Genomic DNA, 17,432 nt, shown 5'->3' on the forward strand with positions numbered 1-17,432 from the left:
CTGGCAAAGAGCCAACATCTGTGTTCTTGTCTTTATGGTTTTGGTAGCAGTTTGATGAAACACACACACTAATAATAAGAAGAAGATCAAGCTAAGATAATTGTAAAAGTGCTTCACAAATTGTTATCAAGTAAAAGAAGAATCACACTACATAGGATTGCCCTAGATTATTCAACATTTCCATCCTGGGGCTACCATGGAAGTAGAGAACCGAGTTTCCAACCTCTCATACAAGAAGAAATATCAAATCCAAGATGTCCTCCAATGGCCTCCTCCTCCTCTTTTATAGATATGATGGACCCCTCTAGAACCTCCTATTTTATTATTACTTTAATCATGGAGCTCTTTCCCCTTTTTTATTTCCATTAAAATATTATTTTTAATGCTGGGAAAGAGTAAATTGGCCACCATCTCTCCTCAGGTCACTGAAACTCACTTCTAACCATCCCATCCTATATATCTTCTTGTTTCGGTTTCAACGAGCTATTACACTAAGGTGTTTTGTCAAGTATTCCGCCTAGAATGCCACTTTAAGTGTAATTAATCGAGTCAAGCCCAATAATAACTCTATTTTTTGAAAGTTGTCAGAATGCACCAGAACGAAAGACAAACTGTGCGGACCTCATAGAAACTCCTCAAAACCCCTCCAAAAGCCCCTGGGCCTGCTGATAACACCAACTTGCACCTGTGACCTGTCTGCCCCCAACTCTGAAAGTCCATCCTAACCATGTCATAAGGGACACTAGAAAAAGGAACATTACATAGTTTTTAAAATCATTAGAGGTGTATTCTCTTCCATTATCAGTACGAAGAGAGCCATTATGTGATTGTGCTTCATTTTCAATCCATTTATGAAAATCTTTGGAAGTTCCAAAAGCTTTTGAAATTTACTTTCCAACAAGTAGACCGAACACATTCTGGTGTAATCATCAATAAAAGTCATCATATATTTATTTCCATTAGCAGAAGGAGCATGCAGAGGGCCACACAAATCAGAATGTATCAATCCAAGTTTTCTCCATGCTCTGGAATTAGAATCATGAAAATGTTATTTTCTATGCTCTCCAAAGATACAAGCATCACATTATTTCATTTTTCTAGGAACAGTAGGCAATCCAGAAACACCAGTCTTTTTCAATATGCGAAGGATGTCATAATTGATATGTCCAAATCTAGCATGCCATAGAAGAGTAGATTGCAATGTACCTTCATCATGATGAGAGATGTATGCAGAATTCTGTGTAAGGGCAGATACCCCTTTCAGCTTCAACAGTCTTTCATCCTCCACACCAGTCAGGACAACCATGTTGTCAGATGCTTTCATTATTTCTACTTTGCCATCAAACATATGAATAGAGCGACCTTGCTGGTGAATGTGAACAAGGAACATTAGTAAAGGGGATCAATACATTATATGATAAAGTGGCATTACTAAGACATTAATGTCTTAATCTTTAATATGCAGTGTTAAATTAGTTTTGGATTTATCCTTTTTTGGTTTTATATGTACATGAACCATCCATATAAAATACAATCAATCAATTACGATTCTCTTTTTAGTTCACCATATTTCATGTGCTTGTTGCATTTCTTATAACTATCAACTATGTCGTTGAATTACTTTATTATTCCCGGAAGAACAAAATTATCATCAGGCAGGATAGATTGTAACTATTGCAAATGCCTTTAGTTAAACAGCAGCAGCACAAATGTAAAATTTTAGCTTCATTTTCTCTGCTCATCAGCTGCACTACATATATATAACTGGTCTCTACCTTCTTTACAAGCCACATGTTTTAGTCAAAATAACTTGTTAAATGTTTCGTTTATATTAGCGATTGGTCTAAAGACAAGTGGCTGTGTGAACAGCTGCAATTACTGAAGTTATTATACAGTGTGCTTGTACAAGAAAGATCATGGGAACAAATGAAGCAAATATGGATCCAAATGTGCATGTGGAAATGAAGGACCTGGTGAATTCTGTTGACAGTGTAAACTTTCGTAGGGAGCCATATCCACCAATTGAACCATACAGCTCAGGATTTTTGAAAGTTTCAGAAATTCACTCATTATATTGGGAGCAGAATGGTAATCCAGATGGACATGTAAGTTTTGAGTTTGGAAATAAAACTGTTGCTAAGAATTTGTAAGGGCTTTTTTTAAAACTAACTTCAATTAAATTTATCCTTGTATATTTTTTCCAAAACGTTTTGTGGGTTGTAAATATCCTGTTTACTTTTGTGAATGAACTACTACTAGCATATATCATTCTTTACCTTTAATATGGAGTCCATATGGTTTACATAGTTTTTTTATTTTCTACATTGATTGTTCTGAAGGTACTGCCTATGATGTAATTAAGTTATAACTGCTTTTGTAGCCGGTCTTATTTCTTCATGGGGGACCTGGAGGTGGTACAAGTAGTGGTAATAGAAGATTCTTTGATCCGGAATTTTACCGTATCATCCTTTTTGACCAGGTTTGTTCTTAGATGAGTTGTCTTGTTGTCAGTAAAATTTCTCTTAAGCTAATTAATGCATTTATTTCTCAATTTCATAAAGTTGGCTACTCTGCAGCGAGGTGCAGGAAAAAGCACACCACGCGCATGCTTAGAGGAGAATACGACATGGGATCTTATAGATGACATTGAGAAACTAAGAAGACATTTGGGCATTGAGGAATGGCAGGTTGGGAATTTTATTGTTAATTGGCATGTGGAGTTTTATACACAATTTGAGCCTTTCCCACTGTAAGGTTTTAATGTGAATATGTAAAAGCAACACCTGCCTTTTTATCTTTTCATGTTTTAATGTTGTGACTTTGTCAAAAAATCATGCAGGTGTTTGGTGGTTCATGGGGTAGCACTTTATCCCTAGCATATACCCAGTCACATGTAGAGCATGTGAGCTAGATTCTGTCTTGCATTTATCTTGTGATTAGTGACTGAATCCCTCTAGCACCTTATTTAACGTGTCACTTGCTTGTCAACAACTCAAATAATTACATTTTGTGTCTTGGAATATTTTTTCAATCAACTTGTTCATTGACTTGATTACAGGTCACTGGGCTGGTCCTTCGAGGAATTTTCCTCTTGAGAAAGAAAGAACTAGATTGGTTTTATGAGGGGGGTTTAGCTGCAATATATCCTGATGGTAAGCTTCAAAATTTTCTGTCTCTGGATACAACATTGAGCTTTGTTGTTACGAATATAAATGTTCTCATCAAGGTGTTCTTAATAACGATTGAAATAGAAGAAACATCAGAGCATTTAGAAAGTTGATATACATTTTATAGGTACTAGAAAAGGGTGAAGTTGGAAATATGTCTACTGATTCTCACATCACTGGTTAAACGAGTGAATTTCAACATATGAAGTACATTGTGAAGGCAAATAATGCATAGAGAATTTATGGCAATGCACTTTTAAGCTTTTATAAATTTAATAAACTAGATATATCAAGTACAAGGAGAATTAAATAGTAGTAACAATGAAAGAGAGTCAACATCATTAATTGTCTTCCTTGTGTTCTATGTCTACTACCACTCCCAACTTGGAACATGATGTTAACTAATAAAAAGGGCCTAACCCCAAGATTGACTATAAAGCATTTTCATATTTGTCTGATTTAGTTTATATGATTGAACATGGTCCAACAAGAGCCCCATCAATAAACATGTCTCCAGTGCCCTGGAGTGAAAGAATTGTTCTCCTTGCACTATATTTCCAAACACCACCTGAACTTCTTAATTCTACACATTTTTATTGATAAATATTTCATATCTTTCACTGGACCTCATATCCTATGCTACATGCCTCTATGCATTAACAAATTATCACCCTTGCCACTTGTGATGTGGTCATCTGACCCAACTAAACACTAGTTTCTTTGTGAACCATCTAGGTAAGGATTTTATATAGATGTATTTGTAACACAATTCAGTCAAACATATTTGGAGAGAATAATAAATGCCTCATTTATTAATAATGCTGGCGTCTGCAACTATTACATCTAATGGATGATGAGGTAGGCTATCCATAATTTATCTAGAATGGCTCATCTTATAATTTGTCCTCTTTTTTGGTACTTTTAAGGTGGAAATGTGGAGTTGTTGACTTGTGGGGCCCATTTTAGGGGCAGGTCCTGCTTTGTCGATTTGGGGTCCAAAACCCTCTAGAGCTTGTTTTAGGCCTTAACTAGTTGTTTTTGGGGTCAAAAATTTGCAAGAACAACTCATATCTTCTCGACACTATTCTAGAATAAGAGAGTTTCCCACGACCTAAGAATCACCTCAATTGAAGTTCATATGTGGAAATTATGCCTCCCACATGTTGATATATCTTGTTGACCACCGTGGTTTTGAGTGGATGCCACGTTAGGTTCCATTACTCACACTTGTGGAGCTAGTCACATGTGGACTTTCAAGAATATTCTAGAGGCCCCAAAACCCTAAAATTAATTGGGGGTTGAGGCATGCAAAAATCATAACCCTAATGCTCAGTGGCCATCATACTATGTCAAATACTAGGCCACTAGGAAGAAAAGGGTTTTGTTCTTATTGTATTGAGTATTGTTCCATAGGAGAGCAGCGCAATTAGAGTGGGATGTTGAGAGAGAATAGAGGAAGTGGGAGATCCCGTTGCTGTTAAAATTTTATAACCCAGTTACAGATTAACTGCTCAACAATTTTTCACAAAATAGAACCAAAATAAATTTTATCTATTTGATTTGTAACAACCAATACTCTGGGTTAATTAATAGCAATACACAACAATAAACAATGGAAACAAATTCACATGAAACCAATCACATCAACCAAATAACACAGGTATACCAAGGAAACCCCAATGTGGGGAAAACCTGCAAACGTTGGGCTCTTTTATTTAGCTTTAGGAGCAATATTTCTTACAACAGTTACATGAATTTGCTACAACAATCACACAACAATAATTTTGGCCTCAAAACCTTCACTCAGCCCTCTCGTACAACCCACACTTGGCTCTCTCGGCCCACACGTGCGACCCAACTTATTTACTTCAGCATACAAGAAAAAACTCGGCCTCTAGATGACTTACCCTCTTTGCTGATCAATTCGCTCTTGGTCTTGCTATAGCTAGCTCGACCTCACAACTTGCTTTCTTTGCCCAGATGCTCACTCTCACTGAATCTCCAACTCGTGCTAATCTATTGTGTCTTTGCCTCAATGCATAGGCTCAATTTATAACTTTTCTAAGCTAAGATCCACGACCATAATTAACTTGTCAAGTTAACTGAAGATAAATACTTATCTCTAGTTAACTTTCTTATCTTCAACTTTTTTTACTTTTAACTCATGTACCAGTCATAAATTTAGCTTGCATTATATGCATATCTCATGCTTGCCACATGTAACTCATCTGCATGCATGCAACTCCACTTGTAGCATGCAACCTACTTGCACACTTTACATGTTGCATGCAATCAACATTCAAACTGCGCATTTCGTATGCAATCAACATGCAAACTCTGCATGTTGTATGCAACTCACATGCATGCCTTGCATGTTGCATGCTAGGTCCTATAGAGGAAAAATAAGGTCCTTCTAATTAAGTCACAAGGCTAGAATACCTTTTGCAACTACATAAATCAACACTCCCTCTTACTGAGGAAGGTGTTTTGCACAACACCCAATTTATCCTTGAAGAATACAAACTTGCCCTTCATCAATGCCTTGGTGAAGATGTTGTTAGTTTGTGTAGCTTGGACAAGTGTTAGAGTCTCAGATTGTGTCTATAAGGCTAGGGAATACATTTTCTCCAATACCCAAAAAAGGTTTCGTGAGAAAAGACCTTGATTAGAGTTAATTAAGTAGTTAATTAAATTTTCCTAAGCCTAACTTAGGGAAATAGCTTAATTAATCATTATTAATTGGGGTAAATCGATTTTCTTCTAGAGATTTCCAAAAAAGTCATGAGAAGGGGTCAAGATGATCTTAGCCATTGAATGTGATTAACTCGTGGCCGTTGATTTGTCAACAAGAGATTATAAGAGGAGATCGAGGGTCATTTGGAGAACACATCTTGACACAAAGTTGCAGTGATAGCAAGGGTGCATAGGTAGTGCAGAGACATCAGCAACAAGGGTTTCAACAGAGATTGCTAGAGAGATTCTTCACAGATATTTCCAAGGAGAGTTGGAGATTGATTTTTCTGTAGAGAGAGGACGATTTTTGAATGGTGCGAGTTGCTCTAGTAGGGGGTGAGTTACCTAGATAGGCAATGCAAATTGCTCACAGAGGGGAATTTCCAGAGCAAGGAAATTTGCACACGAGATATCGATTTGCACAAGAGGATCGAGTTTCTAGTTGAAGTCGAAATTTTCTAGTGGAGGCTGAGATTGTTTATCTAGCCAGTGCGAGTTGCTAGGAGGGCTAAGTTTCTTAGCGAGGCTGCATGTATTAGCCGAAGCCACCTTCAGAAGGAGGCCAAATTGGTTTTGATGGGTCGAATAGGTTCCAGGAGCTCAGTGACACTTACAGAAGTGATCAACTTTTTTCGGAGGTTTGCCATCTTACGACAACCAGTTTTAATATCTTGCTGAAGAATTAATATTTAAAACCCTCATCTGTTGTACTAGTTCTCCCTTCGGGGTTTTTTCTAGGGACATTGGTCCAAAAATGTTGATGTCCATTATTTGTGTGTGTGCATAATTTTCTCAGTTCCTGTGGTATTTATTTTTTAGTGAAGTTGTAGTTGTGTTTTATTTAGTATTTGCCCACAAGAATTTTGCAGTTGACAAATAATTGAAATGATAGGAGAATAATAACTAGTAATTGCAACGATATTTAAAATTTCAGTGTCCGTTACCTGCTTGTATGTAGGAATGTACTGTAGCCTTATTGTCCCCTTCTACACACAATCTCTAATGAAGTGGCACTTGATCTCAATGTGCTTCGACTTGTCATGAAACACTGGATTCTCAGAGAGTTTGATGCAACTCTGATTATCATAGTAAATGACAATCGGATCTAGCTCTTGATAAAAAGGTCCAACAAGAAGTTTCTAAAGCCAGATTGCCTCGCATGTAGCTATATTGGTTTCCATATACTCGGCCTTTGTACAAATCAATGCAATTGCTTTCTGTTTCCTGCTATACCAAGAGACTGCTTCTGATACCAAACTAAAACTCCACCTTGAAGTGATTTTCCTGTCAGCTGCACTGCCTTCGCAATCCGCATCGGTGTACCCCTCGAGCTTCACTCCATCCTGCAGAATATAGCTCATCCCATACTCAACTTTGCCTCAGAGATATCTCAAACATGCTTTGTAGCTAACCAGTGCACTTGCTTAGGCACTACTATAAATTGACTAAGTGATTTCACTGCGAAACAAATATCTGGACTAATTTTAACTAGATACATAAGAGAGCCTATAAAATGTCCATATAAAGTCGGTTCCACTGCCTCTAATCTGGAAGTATCGATCTTCTTCTAGTTGGTCACAAGTGGCATGGACATGGGCTTACAATCATCCATCCTGGATCTCTTCAAGGTCTCAACTATGTACTTCCCTTGTCCATGGAATATTTCTCCCTCTCTTTGCCACTCTTCCAACCCGAGAAAGTAGTGCATCAACCCCAAGTCCTTCATCTTGAACTGTCCTGCAAGACCCTGCTTGTAGTGTGCTATGAGCTCCTATGATCCTGTGAGAAATAGGTCTTCAACATATAACACCAATATGAGAGGCTCTTCCTTCACTTGAATGTAATACAGGTTCGGGTCTGCCTCACTCTTGGTGAAACCCACGCTTTGCAAATAACTGTCAATACATGCATAACACGCCCTGGGAGCCTGCTTGAGTCCATACAATGATCTCCTCAACCTGCATACATGAGAATTCGTCCCATGCACCTCAAAACCCCCGTGGTTGCTCTATGTAGATCTATTCTTCAATTACTCCATTGAGGAAGGCCATCTTCACATCCATTTGGTGAATCCTCGAACCCATCTGCGTTGCTACAGAAATGATAGCTTTGATGGATGAGTACCTAGCTATCGGAGCGAAGGTCTCCTAATAGTTGATCCCTTCCGTTTGCGAAAAGTCCTTAACCACAAAATGGGCTTTGGACTTCTCCATAATGCCATCCACAACATGCTTAATCTTATACAACCATCTCAAGCCCACCACTGACTTGCCTTTTGGCCGTGGCACTACCTCCCAAATGCTATTGTTCATGATGGAAGAATAGTCATGGCATCCATCCATAACTGATGCTTGGACGCCTCCTGAAAGCTGGAAGGCTTTGCCTCAATTTGTTCACTCATAAGCACCATATACCTAAAATAACGCTTAGAAGGCTTACTTTGTTTGACTGAATACTGTGGAGTACCAACATACCCCTAGGCCTCTCTCAGTGTTTGCTCATCTCACTTGTTCCTCTTGCTCCTTGTGGTAGGAGTTTTAGGCCGAGGAATCCTTTGTTCCTCCTCCTGATCAACCGGTTTGGTTTGCCTACTTTGCTCTACAACTTGCACGACTATACTATGAGGAATTTGTGCTGCCTCAACCTTGAGTGGCTGCTCCTCTTGAACCTCCATCATGCTGCTAGACTTCCAAAGAGCCCTCTCCTCTTCTAACTTCACATCCTTGCATACAACTGTCTTCCTAAGGGCAGGAATGTAAACTCAATAGGCCTTTTGTTAAAATTGGCAACTAGGGCCAAATTCCACCTTGGGACAACTCATATGATGGAGATGGTTATTGCATTGGATTCCTCTTTTCGAGAGGTCCAAATTTGATATAAATATCATCTCATTCGGACAAGCAGATGTGTGATTTTGAATTTATTCTCTCACATGCACAAATTGTTAAGGTCGGCCTCAGCTTAATGTAGGCTCAAGAAGGCCAATAGACATGTCCTTTCACCCTCAATGAATTGTATAAATAGGAGTGACCTGTCACCTCATTTGGACATCACTCACTCATCATTTCTTTTGTCTCCTAATCAGATTGGTTTGTACAACTTGGGGATCATCTCTCTGTCTCTCACACGTGTGGATGAAGAACAAATTTTTGGGGCGAAAATTTTAAAGTTTTAGGACAACGTTGACTAGAGGGTTATTGACCAAGTTTGATTGAGTTTTTGAGGGTAGAAATTCGATCTCTTTAGGTCGAATTTATGGGCATAGAAATCGAGGTTTTCTCGGCATGTTGACCAACATTGACTTCAGGTTGACTTTTGTTTGATTGCAGAAAATCACAGCAGATTTTCTCTCCTTTGACTGAGCCGTTTTGGGTTGCATTTGACCCCCTGTTCAGGCTGAGTTTGACCAAGGAAGACCGAGCTACATTGATGAGGTTTTGCTGCTGTTTTGACCAACATTGACTTTTTGGTTAGGGTTGAAGTTTGATTGTAGAATTTGACAGGGATGATTTGACTGTGTATTGAGCAAGTGAATTTGATTTTTGTACTCTCTCTTTGTTGAACTACTGAATAATAATAATAAGATTTGATCAAAGAGTTCGCCCCACATTGGGGTTTTCCCCCGGCATCTGCCAAATCTGGTGTCCTCTTGTCTTGGCTTGTCTTCTACATATGTTTTATGTTCCATTTGCATTTACTGTCAATGTGATTTAATGTGATTGCTACTGGAAATAATTGGAATTGTCATTGGGTTGCTAAAAGAACATTGGAGTAAATTGTGCTAAGCATAGAACATACCATTGTTATCTAAAATTTACATGGTATCAGAGCTCAAGTGAAGAAAAAGCCCAAGCAAGAGTGAGGAAAAGCAACCACTAAGGGAAGCTGTTGGACAATAACTTGGAACTAGCTTCAATGACGACTACATCTTACTTCAAATCCGAGGACAAGCTTAAGGACAAATCCAACTATCATGCATGGAAGATGTCTCTAGATTTGACTTTGGAAGAAAATGATGCTATGGACTATGTCAAAGGAAGAGTAGTGGAGCCTCCTTCAAGTGCACCCGCTGCTGCAAAAACAAAATACAAGAAAGGTGAGGTTAAAGCTAAGAAAATTATTGTTGATTCTATTCACAAGCCTTTGGTTGCCTATATTTTTGATTTGGAAACATCTAAGGAGATGCATGACAAGCTGGTTGGGATGTTTAAAGTAAATAATGCAAATCAAGTCCTCTTTCTCAAGAACAAGTTGAAAGACACCAAGATGGATAGAGGAGAATCCATTCAATCCTAATTCATGAGGATTACCGAAATCAAGAATGATCTACTATCTATTGGAGAAGTTGTTGGTGACAGGGAGCTCACTCTTATTGCACTTGGAAGCCTTTCAAGAGAATGGGATATGTTCAACACTACCATCCTCAATAATGACAAGATTTCGGGATTTGATGAATTATTGGCTAGATGCACCAAATAAGAAATTAGGATGATGGAAAGAGACGAGTCCTCAAATCGAAACAATCCTACCACCTTCTTCGCTCATGCTAAAAGGAAGAACAATGTTGGTCCAAGAAGACAAGGTCAAGGGTTCAATCCAGGATTCAAATAAGGAAGAAACGAAAGATGCTTCAATTGCAACAGGTTTGGCCACTTTGCTAGAGAATTTCCTCACAAGAAGGATACTCCAAGAGATGATGACAACAATAACAACAACTACAAAGGCAATGTCAATCAAAGGAACAACAGGTACAACAACAAAGGAAGGAGGAATACTCCCGCTACTCGATTTGGAAATGGTTGTCCTCCCAAGAAGTCGAGAAACTCTAGGTATGAAGAAGCTAATGTTGTAGAAAAGCAAAAATAATTTTATCTTATTTCCGCCCTCACCACCGCCTCTCCTCTGGATACATTGGATCATTGGTTGATTGATAGTGGTGCCTCAAGGCACTTCATTGGGTACAAGGAGGCTCTCTCAAACTTGATTGAAAAGAAGACAAATATGGTGATTATACTTGGGGACAATGCCACTTATCCTGTGAAAGGAATGGGGACTGTTACTAGGCATTGGGAAATCAAATGGCTAGGGAGAGGGGCCCACATGGGGAAAGGAAGGCTCACGATGTTATAAGGAGGAGGAACTCCCCAACTCAGGGTATCATTTGCATATCGAACTCATTTGTGTTGCTCGAGCTGCTTAGCCAAGTTACCAGGCTATTTAGCATTGAGTTTTCCAGGCGGGAGACTCAACCTTTCTTCGGGGGACTTCGAGTGCCACCCTAGGAAGGCATTTCATACTACCTTGGAGGAGAACCGGAGGAGATTTACAGCCATATCACTCAGCCTTCGATTCAGCAGTGCGTATTTCTGGAGCATGCAGGAGGGGAACACGCAGAGGTGATTTGGGGGTTCATCTGGGCAGCACTTGCCGGGAAAGTTTGGGAGTTGGAGTCACAACAGAGGATCAACCTTTGGGAAGAGTTTTGGACCGGGAGATTGCTGCATTTGGGCAGCTCGATTGATAGTCACTGAGGACTGCGTAGAGGGCCATCACTGGGCTCACGTGGGAGTTGAGGGAAGGAGCTATAGAGCTGGAGCTAGCTGGGAGAAGTGGGGAAAGCCTGAGGGGGAAGCATCTCATCATTTGGGGGTGATTTGGAGGGCCTTTCTAGCCAGTTATAGATAGTCCATACTACCCAGCGTGTGGAGGAGGACGTGGTACTTAGAGGTCGAATTTTGAGGGTCTGTACTCTGAACTGGGCCAAACCCTTTCTGGGTTTTGGTTGAGGACCTGGGAGCTGAAGTTGCAGCCTTTTCTGAGCACAGGAGGTGGAGTTACCAACATATCCTTTCCAGAAGGTAGCACAGTTTCTGGGTAGCGCAAATCATCCTTGGAGCAGCAGTTGTGCAACACTTGGGCCATTACTTACTCACCTGGGTTTTGTCATGCTTGTCCATTGAGACAAGCCCATGTGCACTATTCTATCACAATTGTACTTGCTCCGGAAAGAATTAATAAAATGGCTCAGATGATTCTTGTTTACAGTGATTTTATGGATGAGTGCTGATTGTTTCTCATTTATGGGTGTTGGTTTGTTTATTTTCTTTGTATATCACTGTTCATCCGGGATAGGAGCATTAGGGAATATGACTCAAATGAATTCAATGACTATTGTAGAGAAGCTGACATTAAGAGGGAGACCACTACTGAACAAAATGGTGTTGCCGAAAGGAAGAATCAAACTATCATATAAGCCACCTATGCCATGCTTCATGACCAAGGTCTATCGAAGTTCTTATGGGGAGAAGCTGCCAACACCACTGTGTATGTTCAAAATAGATGCCCGCATCAAGCATTGGACTTCAAGACACTCGAAGAAGTTTTCATTGGTAAGAAACCTGATGTTTCTCATTTTAGAATTTTTGGTTGTCCCGTATATTTTCATGTGCCAAAAGAGAAAAGAAACAAGCTAGATGCATTTGGGAAGAAAGGAATGTTTGTGGGCTACAGTGAAACTTTGAAGGCATATAGAATCTATGTGCCTGGTCAAAGAGAAGTGGAAATAAGTCATGATGTTACTTTCGATGAAGATTCTGCCCTTAGGAAAGTCTGAGATCTTCCTATCCCTAAGAAGGACAACAATGATGATCCAGGAAAGCAGGATGAATCTCCGACAGATGATCCAATGCCCAATGTTGAAGGTTCGATGGATCCCATTGATCCACCTCCTAGTGAGCCCTCTACTTCAAGAAAAAGACCTTTGTGGCTCAAATATACTCTTGAAGATGTCGAGAGACATGTTGCACCAAGGGGAACATTTCGTGAAAGCAAGAAGGCCGAACAAGTACCAAGGGTACTTAGCTGCCATGAGTACCATGGTACAATTTAAGCCATGTACATTCGAAGAAGACGTGAAGTAGCAACTTTGGGAGGATGCGATGAACGAGGAATATGAGTCGATCATGAAGAATGATGTTTGGGATGTGGTTCCTAGACCCAAGGACTAGTCAATGGTCACTTCAAAATGGCTTTACAAAATCAAACATGGAGTTGATGGGAGTGTTGAATAGTTCAAGGCCAGGTTCATTGCTCGAGGCTTCTCTCAAAAGGAAGGAGTGGACTATGATGAGATCTTTGCACCGGTTTCCCGATATACCACTATCCATTCGATCATAGCCCTTGCTGCCTTGCAAGGATGGAGCCTACCCCAAATGGATGTAAAAAATGCCTTCTTTCATGGCTTGTTTAAGGAGGAAGTCTATGTATAACAACCCAAGGGGTTCGAAGTTCAAGATCGTAAGACACATGTATGCAGGTTGAAAAATCCCTCTATGAGTTGAAGCAAGCCCCCAGGGCTTGGTATGAGAGGATAGATAACTATCTTATGAAGCTAGGATTTACAAGGAGTGAAGCTGACCCAAACCTATACTTCAAGGATGAAAAGGACAAGCCTCTCATTATAGTCCTTTATGTGGATGATCTCTTTTTGACAGGTGATGGCCCTCTCATTCATCAATGCAAGAGGGAGTTGGATTCCGAATTTGAGATGAAGGACCTAGGATTGATGCACTCTTTCCTAGGGCTGGAGGTCTGGCAAAAGCTAGGTGAGATTTTCCTTTCTCAAGGAAAATACATTGTGAAGCTGCTTGAGAGATGTGGGATGGTGGATTGCAAGTCTGTGTCTACTTCAATGGAACTCAACTTCAAGAAGCTATGTGGAAGTGTTGTTGGGCCCGGATTAGCAAACCCTTCCGAGTATCGTCAACTTGTGGGGGCCCTGATGTTCTTGGTAAACTCCCATCTTGACATATGCTTCGTTGTGAACACGTTCAGTCAATTTATGGTCGAGCCTCATCACATTCATTGGATTGTTGCTAAAAATCTCTTGAGATATCTCCGGGGCACAATCCACTATGGACTAAGATACACTGTCGAGAATTTGAGGCTACATGGATATATAGATGCTGACTAGGTGTTGAAATTTGGTACTGGAGGACAGGTGGTTCCCTTAGGCTTTGATCTTTGGCCTAGGGAAAAGTGTCCAAAAAAATTTAATTTTTCTCCTAAAGTGACTTTATAATTTTATAAAGTTAAATCTAATTTAAAAGTGACTTTAAGTGACAAAGTTATTAAGTCTAATTTTAAAGTGACTTTTATAAAGTCAATGAAAAATTAGAAAGGAAAAGTGACTTTGGAAATAAATGACTAAGTGGGTCTTTATTAAAGTGGGGTGAATTAAAAAATAGAAAGTGAGATTTAAATGAGCATTTAATCTCAGCCATTGATCTAAATCTATTTCAGCCATTGGATTTAGAGATCACCCAAAAGTCACTTGGATCACCCAAAAGTCACTTGGAGTTATATTAAAGGAGGAAAAGGAGGAAAAGATCATTCATTCTTTCATGAGCAGATTGGGAGAAGGAGAGCAAGAGAGCAAGAGAGATTTCTGAGCAGGGAGGAGAAAGAGACAGCAGCTTGGCACACATTCCAAGGCAGCAGTTGAGCAGATTTGTACAGCTGATTCAACACATAGTGAAAGGCAGATTTTTGCACAAAAATCGAGGAGCAGTTTGCTGATTTTTCTGCACACAAAACGGAGGCCGTACAGCATTTATTGCTGTCCTTTTGCTGTAATTTCCAGATTGCTGTGAGGCACGGGAAAGGAGATAAGTTGTAAATTTGCTTGCTGATTTTTTGCTGAATAATTCTCACTGTAAAAAGGCAATTTTCAGAAATAAAGAAGAGCTCTCAAACTGGTTTTCCCCAAGAGTTGTAGGGGGTTTTTCCAAGGTCAAGTTGACCAAAAATATCAGTGTTTTAATGTGTTTTAATGGCTGTTTTTGATTGCTGATTTTTAATTCTGCAATTTCCAGCATTCTGAAAAATTTCCAGAATTTGTGTTTTCAGCAATATTTATTTTTTTCACTCTGTTAAATGTATGGTTATGGGAATGGGCATTTAACTACATGGGAGAAATAAGGAGAAACTGAAAACCGGAGTGGGAAAACAGAAATTTTTACATGGTATCAGAGCTTGAGTGCTGAAGGGCAGTTTGGGACAGCAAAAGGAAAAATTACAGTTGCTGATTTTTCACTCAGAAAATTCCATCAAGCTGATTTTTTCATAAACAACAGTTTTATCTTTACTACAGCAGTGCTATTTTTCAGTTTTAGGACAACAAGATGTCATTGGGATTGAGGGTGGAGGATAGGTTGGATGGGCATACAAATTACAGTGTTTGGAAGGAGAGAATGCAGAGTATATTTGAGGAGGCAGAAGTCTGGGATATCATGGTGCATACCGCACAGAACCCTGTTGTTGTGTCCACTGATGTTACTCAGTTGGCTGAGTATAAAAAGAAGAACAATAAGGGTAAGAGGTTGATTCTAGACGGAATCAAAGATCATTGCATTCCTCATGTGAGAGGAAAGAGCAATGCCCATGAGATGTGGACATCATTGTCCAATCTCTACCAGAGTACCAATGAGAACCGGAAGATGGTCCTGAAGGAGAAGCTGAAGAACATTAAGATGGGGAATGATAGTGCAGCTGAATATCTCACAAAGATTACCAATGTGAGAGATGAGTTGGCAGCGATTGGAGAGGCCATTCCATCCACTGAGTTGGTGCGTATTGCAGTGAATGGCCTCCCCCGTTCATGGTTGAACTTTGCTGATGGGGTTTGTGCACGTGAGACCCTTCCCACATGGGAGAGGTTTTGGGATGATTGCATTCAGACAGAGATCAGGAAAGGACAGCTTGGGGCAGCCAAGCCAGTTGAGCAGGATGAGGATGTAGCACTGGTGGCAGGAGGCAAGAAAGGCAAAGGGAAGAAGCAGGCTTCCACAAGTAGTGGTAGGGTCAAAGGCAAAGGTAAAGGTAAACAGGGGAACACACAGAAGGACTATTCCAAGGTGAAGTGTTGGAATTGTCAAAAGATGGGACACTATGCAGTTGTGTGTCTGGACAAGAAGAAGAAGAAGGGGAAGAACCAGGACGTGGCAGCTTCAGCAGAGATTGAGGACTTTGCAGGTCGTTTTGACCGGGAGTTTGCGTTCACTACGTGTGAGTCCTCTAGTGCAGGATCACCTGCCACACAGGTTCAGAGGGAGCATGCTTTTCCCTCGATTAGCGGAGCATCTACAGGTATCTGGTATGTGGACAGTGGGGCTTCACGTCACATGACAGGAGTCCGTGAGTACTTCTCAGAGCTTTCAGAGAGGCACTGATATCGAGGTAGTACTCAGTGATGACAGAGTTGTTAGAGCAGTCGGGGTGGGGACAGTGACATTTCAGAGGGAGTCCAAACCTCCCTTGAAGGTGTCAGAGGTTCTTTATGTGCCAGGGATGAGGAAGAACCTCATATCCGTCTCAGCTTTGGAGGACAGAGGATATGAGGTACTGTTCAGGGGAGGACAGGTGTTGATGTATCCCAGGGGCGCTCCAGCTGATTCAACTAGAGTGATAGGTGTACGCCATGCAAAGGTGTACAAGTTTGCATTCCAACCCCTTTTGGCATTGAGCAGTAGTACCGACAGCAGAGCTAGCAGTTCTGAGCTGTGTGAGATTTGGCACCGCAGGATGGGACACATGTATCATGGAGCCTTGAGGACATTGCGGGAGATCACCACAGGTGTGCCAGATTTCAGTACTGATCACTTTGATACTTGCAGAGGTTGTGCGATGGGCAAGTTTGCCAAATCCCCTTTTCCCAGCAGTGACAACAGAGCGACTGGGATACTTGATTTGATTCATTCCGATGTGAGCGGTCGGATGTCTCATGTTTCCTTGAGTGGATATGAGTACTATGTCTTATTCATTGATGATCACTCCAAGAGGACCTGGATTTATTTTTTGAAGACCAAGAGTGAGGTCTTCAAGCGGTTTCAGGAGTTCAGAGCTCTTGTGGAGACTCAGACAGGTCGAAAGATCAAGTCCTTGAGGTCGGACAATGGAGGAGAGTACACCCTTGGAGAGTTTGTTGACTATTGTGCGGAGGCAGGCATTAGGAGGGAGTTCACTGTTCCTTACAACCCCCAGCAGAACGGGGTTGCGGAGAGGAAGAACAGATCCATCATAGGGGCTGCCAAAGCCATGTTACATGATCAGGGGTTGCCATTGTTCTTGTGGGCAGAGACCTACAACACAGCTGTTTACTTGCAGAACAGGAGTCCGCATCGTGCCTTGGGGCACATGACTCCGGAGGAGGCTTTCTCTGGGAAGAAGCCTGATCTTGGTCATCTTCATATCTTTGGATGCATTACATACTCCTATATACCCGTAACCCAAGGAGAAGAGGACCAAACTAGAGCCCACCGCAGAGAAGGGTATCTTTGTGGGCTACAGTGAGACCTCAAAGGCCTTTCAGATTTACATTCCTGCACAGAGGAGAGTTGTTGTCAGACGGGATGTGAAGTTCGAGGAGGACAGGGCCTTTAGGAGGTCACGAGAGTTAGAGTATCTGGATCAGCCAGACCCTCAGCAGCAGTTGAGTCAGTCGCAGGGATCCAGTGGGCAGGGATCAGGAGGATC

General features: G+C 40.8%; 1 protein-coding gene across 6 annotated transcripts in view; it reads left to right on the plus strand.

The window, feature by feature from the left end:
* LOC149238396 (proline iminopeptidase-like) overlaps positions 1-17,432 on the plus strand; it is a 327,298-nt gene that overhangs the window by 63,528 nt on the left and 246,338 nt on the right. For 5 of the 6 annotated variants that reach the window (XM_089373024.1, XM_089373020.1, XM_089373021.1 and 2 more), the window contains 5 exons: positions 1,870-2,105; positions 2,381-2,479; positions 2,577-2,687; positions 2,840-2,902; positions 3,059-3,152. In XM_089373024.1, the coding sequence (XP_089229150.1) occupies positions 1,917-2,105; positions 2,381-2,479; positions 2,577-2,687; positions 2,840-2,902; positions 3,059-3,152 (556 nt within the window). In that variant the 5' untranslated portion in view covers positions 1,870-1,916. Of the gene's footprint in view, positions 1-1,835; positions 2,106-2,380; positions 2,480-2,576; positions 2,688-2,839; positions 2,903-3,058; positions 3,153-17,432 lie in introns of all 6 variants that reach the window. The other variant, XM_089373022.1, reaches the window with a different exon arrangement.

This window comes from Pinus tabuliformis, chromosome 8 (assembly GCF_031772625.1).
Source record: "Pinus tabuliformis cultivar Carrire ecotype Pingquan chromosome 8, CPIR1, whole genome shotgun sequence".
In the NCBI taxonomy this organism is placed as follows: domain Eukaryota; kingdom Viridiplantae; phylum Streptophyta; class Pinopsida; order Pinales; family Pinaceae; genus Pinus; species Pinus tabuliformis.